The sequence below is a fragment of the Mesoplodon bidens genome, assembly GCF_964165515.1.
Source record: "Mesoplodon bidens genome assembly, chromosome: 5".
Taxonomy (NCBI): Eukaryota; Metazoa; Chordata; class Mammalia; order Artiodactyla; family Ziphiidae; genus Mesoplodon; species Mesoplodon bidens.
Window position 1 is genome coordinate 69,736,688 of NC_138161.1, and position 8,760 is coordinate 69,745,447.

The window sequence follows — 8,760 nt, forward strand, 5'->3', positions numbered from 1 at the left end:
GAGGATTTTGAGCTGAATCCTTTATTTTAACTATCTTGGATTTAAGAATAAAAGTGCTTCAGTTCTCCATCTAACTATGGCTAGGGATTCTCACTTCTAGAGAATAAATTGTTTAAACCATTTGTGGCTTTTGTTCATAGAACAGCTGACCAGTTTCTGAAGCGTTCCTTGGAGATGAGGGAGCGAGTTCTAGGACCAGATCACCCTGACTGTGCCCAGTCTTTGAATAATCTGGCGGCTCTATGCAATGAAAAGAAACAGTATGATAAAGCAGAAGAACTGTATGAAAGAGCCTTAGACATTCGGAGACGAGCATTAGCTCCTGATCACCCTTCTTTGGCTTATACAGTGAAGCATCTTGCAGTCTTGTATAAGAAAATGGTAAGTAATCCTTGGCATGCCTACATGTGTTTTATAATATACCAATTAAGCCATAATTGTTATTAGCAAAATAATTTATCTTCTTATGGATAGATTATTTCTATGAGCTTTTAAATCATAGTGACTTAATTTTTTAACAAGTAGCTGAGTAAAACATTTAAAAATATTATTTCATCAAAGACGACACAAACAGATGGAGAGATATACCATGTACTTGGATGGGAAGAATCAATACTGTGAAAATGACTGTACTACCCAAAGCAATCTACAGATTCAATGCAATCCCTATCAAATTACCAATGGCATTTTTCACAGAATTAGAATAAAAAATTTTACAATTTGTATGGAGACACAAAGGACCCTGAATAACCAAAGCAATCTTGAGAAAGAAAACCAGAGCTGGAGAAATCAGGCTCCCTGACTTCAGACTATACTACAAAGCTACAGTAATCAGGACAGTATGATACTGCCACAAAAACAGAAATATAGATCAACGGAACAGAATAGAAAACCCAGAGATAAACCTACACACCTACGGTCACCTAATCTATGACAAAGGAGGCAAGAATATACAATGGAAAAAAGACAGCCTCTTCAATAGGTGGTGCTGGGAAAACTGGACAGCTACATGTAAAAGAATGAAATTAGAACACTCCCTTACACCATACACAAAAAGAAACTCAAAATGGATTAAAGACCTAAATGTAAGGCCAGACACTATAGAACTCTTAGAGGAAAACATAGTCAGAACATTCTTTGACATAAATCGCAGCAAGATCTTTTATGATCCACCTCCTAGATTAATGAAAATAAAAACAAAAATAAGCAAATTGGACCTGGTTAAACTTAAAAGCTTTTGCACAGCAAAGGAAACCATAAAAAAACAAAAAGACAACCCTCAGAATGGAAGAAAATATTTGCAAACAAAGCAAGTGATTAATCTCCAAAATATACAGATAGCTCATGCAGCTCAATAACAAAAAAACAAACAACCCAATCAAAAAATGGACAGAAGACCTAAATAGACATTTCTCCAAAGAAGCCATACAGATGGCCAACAAGCACATGAAAAGATGCTCAACATCACTAATTATTAGAGAAATGCATATCAAAACTACAATGAGGCATCACCTCACACAGGTCAGAATGGCCATCATCAAAGAATCTACAAACAACAAATGCTGGAGAGGATGTGGAGAAAAGGGAACCCTCTTGCACTGTTGGTGAGAATGTAAATTGATACAGCCTCTATGGAGAACAGTATGGAGGTTCCTTAAAAAACTAAAAAGACAACTACCATATGACCCAGCAATCCCACTCCTGGGCATATCTCCAGAGCAAACCATAATTCGAAAGGAGGCATGCACCCCGATGTTCATTGCAGCACTATTTACAATAGCCAGGACACAGAAGCAACCTAAATGCCCATCAACAGAGGAATGGGTAAAAAAGATGTGGTACATATATACAATGGAATATTACTCAGCCATAAAAAAGAATGAAATAGTGCCATTTGTAGAGATGTGGATGGACCTAGAGATTGTCATACAGAGTGAAGTAAGTTGGAAAGAGAAAAATATCGTATAATACCGCTTTTATGGGGAATCTAGAAAAATGGTACAGATGAACTTACTGGCAAAGCAGAAATAGAGGCACAGATGTAGAGAATAAACTTATGGTTACCAAGGGGGGAAGGGGAGGGTGGGACAAATTGGGAGATTGGGATTGACATATATACACTACTATGTATAAAATAGGTAACTAATGAGAACCTACTGTTTAGCACAGGGAACCCTACTGAGTGATCTGTGGTGACCTAAATGGGAAGAAAGTCTAAAAAAGAGGGGATATATGTATATGTATAACTGATTCACTTTGCTGTACAGCAGAAACTAACACAACATTGTAAAGCAACTATACTCCAATAAAAATTAATTTTAAAAAATAAATAAAAATATTATTTCAGACTTAACTGGTTTAGTTTTTAAAAATACATTCTAAATATAAATGCATTTGTCAGCACTCTAATTAGAACTTATTCTTCTATTACATTTCAGAAGTTCTAAAATTCAACCAGGATTAGGTTTGCTGTGTTAAGCTACCAGAAACATATCAAATCACCCAATTGTTAGGGCTGAAGGAGGAGTCTCTTGTAGCTGGTTAAATGACCATTTTAATTTCATTCTTTCTTTTCTTTGCTTGCAATTAAATGTAACCATTCTTTACCATAGGGTTCTAGCCTGAGTGATATTTGGAGTGTTTATAGCTGTTCTCAAAAAAAAAAAAAAAAAAAGAAGAAAGAGAAGCAGAGAAGTCTGCTTTCATTTAGCACAGTTACAGAGTTAGATTGTATTTAGACTTTGTTTGTGGGACCCTTGCTGGTTCTCCTGGTAGTGAAGTTGATGTTTTAGTATGAAGGATCCATAGTTGCTATTTCTGCCTAACTTTCAAGTAAAAAAGAAAGAGTAATCTGGAAAGGATTTGGTGGAAAACAAATTTTTTTGATGCTATCTCTAAATTATGTATAGTAGCAACATACTTTTTACTTCATCAGAAATAGTAATAATGGATGATCCTAAAGGACTTTCTGAGTTATCAAAGAAAATGTTTTCATATTCAATGTAGCTGTACTTACATGTTCTATTAGATGTCAGTTATCTATAAACTTAACCATTAAACTGGGAGGAAATGCTTCTGAACTTTTTTCCTCAAAATTACTTTTTAATATAAAATTGTATTTATGGAACAAGCTCTGATCAGAAAGTATTTATTGCTTTAATATTTTTGTTAGATTTCACTTTTGTTTTTTAGGGGAAACTTGACAAAGCTGTACCTTTGTATGAGCTGGCTGTTGAAATCCGGCAGAAATCCTTTGGCCCAAAGCACCCTAGTGTAGCTACTGCCTTGGTGAACTTAGCTGTTCTTTATAGCCAAATGGTAAGTTCCCACACTGTAATTCTTTATAAGTGAATGGTTTTACCGTATGAAATATAGGTAAACATGTATTAGATATGGCACAGTAAAAATAATTAAAGGACATTTAAGGTTATCTACTAATGTTCCCTTTAATACTTGAGAAATTACTGAAGTTATATTTGTAGGATAGTCCCCTTCTCTTAGTGTAAAACACTGAGTGTTTAGTTCATTGCATAGGCTTAGTTTTTTTTAAATTCTGGAGACTCCCTACATCTCTATATCTAATATTGTTCTTAAGCTCTATCATTTGCCTGTGATGAGTGAAAAACAGGTATGGTACCCTGTGGGCAAAAACAGGTTTGTGCTTATATAATTGGATTAATGTCATTGGTTACCAAGCCGAGTCTAAAACTGAAGTTTCTGACTTTTTATTATACTGCTTCTCCCATTATTATTCCTAAATTAATCTGTTTATCCACATCTTGTAGGAGGATACTAACTTTTTAAAAGTGCTTACCCAAGTAGCTTAGTCTAGAATACCTTAATAGTAATTTCAGAAATGCAGTGTGTTCAAGTGAGCATTGTTTCTTTTTTAATAAGAAAAAACATATTGAGGCCTTGCCGTTATATGAAAGAGCATTAAAGATATATGAGGACAGCCTGGGTCGGATGCATCCTCGAGTTGGAGAAACATTAAAAAATTTAGCTGTGCTTAGGTAAGAATTTTTCACTTTCCTCATGCAGCCAAAATCCCTTTTAAAACATCTTTGACTCATCATAGAGCACCACAAAATATTTATTGCTGATATGCTTTTTATTGTAGTGGGAGGGGTTGTTTTGGGTTGATCTATATACTTCAAGAGATACTGAAGTAATATCCAGAGTGGAATGAAGGTGACATGATCTATTTTGTAGAGGAGTGTATCACAGCAAATAGAGAAGGACAGTTTACATTTGCAGCTAACTGGCTGTAGGGTAATCTGGGCAATTTGCTGTCCTCACAGCTGATTTACCATTAAGTACATGTTGATTTTTGCGTTATGTTTATCTCAGGATACTAAATTCCCTTAGCAGTTTCACTGCATCCATTACAACATAGTCTTAATGGTGCCCCTATGAGACACTTAACAGCACAAGACAGAAAGGAGAAGAGTTGGGGTATTCTGTTTTATTGGTCTGCCTGAATGAATGCACTGGAAAAAAAGAGCAATTATTAACAACTTGTTTTTCTGTATCCTATAAGATCATCTAGAATTGTTAAAAGGTTATATTCTCATTTTGAGAATTTTTTTTGTCTCAAAGCTATGAAGAAGGGGATTTCGAAAAAGCTGCTGAACTATACAGAAGGGCAATGGAAATAAAAGAAGCAGAAACATCTCTTTTGGGTGGAAAAGCTCCTTCCCGACATTCATCAAGTGGAGATACGGTTAGCTTAAAAACAACCCATTCTCCTAATGTTTTCCTTCATCAAGGACAAAGGTAATAGCAGCAACTGCAATTCATTGCAAATGCAACTTAGGATAAAATAATTAAGAAACATTTGGAACATTAGAATTTAAAACTTATAAAAATAGTTTTTAAGAAAACTTATTTTGTGTGATTTAACTGATATTTGTATGAAATTGTATTGGACTACATTGAAGTTTGAGTCATGATTGTTTTTATTTTAGTTCTTTAAAAGAATTAATTTTCCTATTGTGTGGGAACCAATGATGTAGAAACATTAGAATCCTAAGATGACATGAAGAGTTGATCATGGAGAGTAGACTGGTCCCTGTTCTACGAGAGCTGTCAAAGCAGCTAAGACAAGCGGTTCAAGAATTCCGTGATTCTTCTCCTCTCTCGTTACTTTAGCCTCATCATTCCTCATCTTGCTTTTCAGCAGCAGTCTGGCCCAGTTCTCTACCTCAAAGAAAAGTTTCAAGGAGTAAAGGGATAATGTTGACGGAAAGTATGAATTGTTTTCTGTAAAACGAACTAGTAATAGGAATCTCTGCTACATCTTTTTTATTCTACCTTTTCATTCAGCAGATTGGGCCAAGCCCTCTTCTTTCTGTGCTGTCTACACTGTATATTGTTTTTACTGTGTAGAATGTACCTGCACAATCTGAAGTCATTAATGCAGTAACAGGTCAAGCTCTTTGGCATTCTTTGACCTTTCCCAAAATATGGACATGACCTTCTTTCTTAAATGGCCTAAATCTATGTCTTCATTTATCTTGGACTCAAATTAGTTGGCCATTTTATACTGAAAATTAAATATTTTTATAGATTTTATAAATATTGCCAATTTGGGATAATGTTTTGTACCATTTATGTATTTATATATAAATAAAATCTTCAACTTTAATACTTGTAAGATTCCAACATGTATTAATTGTAAAGGTGAAAGATGTAATAACCATATTTCACTGTTTTAGAATAAAAGTGGAATTTCAAGTTTTTTCCCACTCCAGTTTATATTGGGTTGGCCAAAAGTTTCATTCGTTTTTTTCCGTAAGATGGATCTAATAGCACTTAGTTGTCTTTAACTTCATTTGTAACAACGTTGTTAGATTGTATGTGACAGCTATCATATCAGTATGCATTTTAAAAAAGATTTATCAAAATTGGTTAATTTTTGTGTAGCCATTTTAATATTGAAGATGGAAGAAAAAAAGCAACATTTTCAGCATATTATGCTTTATTATTTCAAGAAAGGTAAAAACACAACCAAAACGCAAAAAGGATTTGTGCAGTGTATGGAGAAGGTGCTGTGACTGTTTGAACGTGTCAAAGTAATTTGCAAAGTTTCATGCTGGAGATTTCTCAGTGGACTATGCTCCACGGTTGGGTAGACCAGTTGAAGTTGATAGGGATCAAATCGAGACATTAACTGAGAACAATCAATCACATTATACCACGCAGGAGATAGCCAATATACTCAAAATATCCAAATCAAGCACTGAAAATCATTTGCACCAGCTTGGTTATGTTAATTGCTTTGATGTTTAGGTTCCACATAAGTTAAGTGAAAAAAACCTTCTTGACCATATTTTCGCATGTGATTCTCTACTTAAACGTAATGAAAACGTTCCTTTTTTTTTTTTTTTTTTTTTTGCGGTACGCGGGCCTCTCACTGCTGTGGCCTCTCCCGTTGCGGAGCACAGGCTCCGGATGCACAGGCTGAGTGGCCATGGCTCAAGGGCCCAGCCACTCCGCAGCATGTGGGATCTTCCCGGACCGGGACACGAACCCATGTCCCCTGCATCGGCAGGCAGACTCTCAACCACTGCGCCACCAGGGAAGCCCGAAAACGTTCCATTTTTAAAACAAATTGTGACAGTCGATGAAAAGTGGATACTGTACAATAACGTGGAATGGAAGAGATTGTGGGGCAAGTGTAATGAACCACCACCAACCAAACCAAAGGCCAATCTTCATCCAAAGAAGGTGATGTTGTGTACATGGTGGGATTGGAAGGGAGTTCTCTATTATGAGCTCCTTCCAGAAAACGAAACAATTAATTCCAACAAGTACTACTCCCAGTTAGACCAGCTGAAAGCAGCACTCCATCAAAAGCGTCCAGAATTAGTCAACAGAAAACACATTATCTTCCATGAGAATAACGCAAGACTGCATGTTTCTTTGATGACCAGGCAAAAACTGTTATAGCTTGGCTTGGAAGTTCTGATTCATCCACCGTATTCGCCAGACATTGCACCTTCGGATTTCCATTTATTTCAGTCTTTAAAAAATTCTCATAATAGAAAAAAATTTCAATTCCCTGGAAGACTGTAGAAGGCACCTGGAACAGTTCTTTCCTCAAAAACATAAAAAGTTTTGGGAAGATGGAATTATGAAGTTGCCTGAAAAACGGGAGAAGGTAGTGGAACAAAAGGGTGAATACGTTCAATAAAGTTCTTGGTGAAAATGAAAAATGTGTATTTTTTTATAATACAAGAGGATTATATTTATATAATTAAGAAAAATGTTGAACATTACAAAAATGACTAGAATGTTGTCAGTATTCACTGAGTAGTTTCCTGAACTTGAGCTTCAGTGACTCCGTAGGATTTTGGTTAATGTTCTCTAAGGCTTGGCTACTCAAGGTGGTCTGTGAACCAGGATCATCAGCGCCACATGGGAGCTAATTAATTCAGACAGCCTCTCCCCAGATTCTTATGCACATATGTTTGAGAAACAGTGGTCTAATTCTAAGGCACTAGAGTGGTGACTTAAAAGAAATGAGGTAGGACCTTACAAAATGAGCATCATTCTTCCCCCTTCTGGGAGAAATTCAAGAGGGAAAAAAGAAGATAAATATAACCAAAACACATCTTTCTGGTTATGGCCAGCTGTGAAAGGCACAAAGTAATTGAATTCACAAATACACCAGCTGTGAAAGGCACAAAGTAACTGAATTCAAATATACCAGACATTGATTTTAGAATTAATCTTTTAGAGTTTAAAATTTGATTATTTAGTGGTATAAGAAATTTAACACACTGTAAGTAATATATTAAATATAAATGCCTTAAACTTTAGGAAATAATCTGAGATTAATATTTTAGAAGAACCCTGGAAAAAGGAAAAACTAGCAAAAGAATAATATGCATTTTTTTCTTTGTTCCTATAAAATTTGGACTTGAAAAATATACAAAAAGTGAAAACTTATATTATTCAAAGTGACTTTATGGTAAGTTTGTTGGGGGATGATGACTACTTCAAAAGGTTTAAGTTTAAATATAATTTTTAAGACTATATTTTAAAAACAAGGACTATATTTTGATCTTACTAATTATACTATCAACTCAAATGTTTTCATGTAGAATGCCTACTTAAAAAGATAAAAATAGCTGAGACATTCATTTCTTTGAGGTACTCAAATAGGATAATTATGTGCACATTAATATACACCTTTCACAATGAAAAATGTAGCTTTCAGACATTTATAAATTGGAATTGGTAGGCTCCAAACTATGGTAGTTATAATTAATTTTCATTCATTAATACTTTCAGAAAGAAAAATATTAAAAAAACATGTGATGGGGTGGTCAAAGCTTCATTAATAGATTGTTAAATATTTATTACCTTTTTGGGTTGGTCAGTGTGTTTATAGGTATTCAGGGAGTAATTTTACATAAAGAAACCCATACTACATTATTTTTTTTTTTTACTATTTACATAAAACATTTGAGTAGTACCACAAATTAACTCCCCACTAACAATTAAAAAGGGATTAAAGTTGAACATATTGTTTGTTTTACTGTAATTTAGAGCCTTTGTGCTGAGGCAATTTTTGGAGTGTTTCCATCTTTCACACTAGAAACAATAGTGTTATAAATCTGGTCAAGCACTATGGGTTTATTTAGTAATGTAAAATCCAGTGATGATTAATTTTTCATAGCTGCCTACATATACAAGTTTTCACAGCATACAGATTGTCAAGAGAGCTCTCTAGGTTACAAAAGATACTTGTTA

At 34.7% G+C, this 8,760-nt stretch overlaps 1 protein-coding gene across 4 annotated transcripts in view; it reads left to right on the forward strand.

Annotated features, from left to right (window-relative positions):
- Nucleotides 1–7,724, forward strand: part of NPHP3 (nephrocystin 3) — a 45,399-nt gene extending 37,675 nt beyond the window's left edge. For 2 of the 4 annotated variants that reach the window (XM_081235635.1, XM_081235637.1), the window contains 5 exons: nt 141–381; nt 3,193–3,318; nt 3,898–4,013; nt 4,600–4,776; nt 5,180–7,724. In XM_081235635.1, coding sequence (XP_081091761.1) covers nt 141–381; nt 3,193–3,318; nt 3,898–4,013; nt 4,600–4,776; nt 5,180–5,228 — 709 coding nt within the window. In that variant the 3' untranslated portion in view covers nt 5,229–7,724. Of the gene's footprint in view, nt 1–140; nt 382–3,172; nt 3,319–3,897; nt 4,014–4,599; nt 4,777–4,967 lie in introns of those variants that run through there. The other 2 variants (XM_081235636.1, XM_081235638.1) reach the window with 2 other exon arrangements.
- The last annotated feature ends 1,036 nt before the right edge of the window (nt 7,725–8,760 follow it).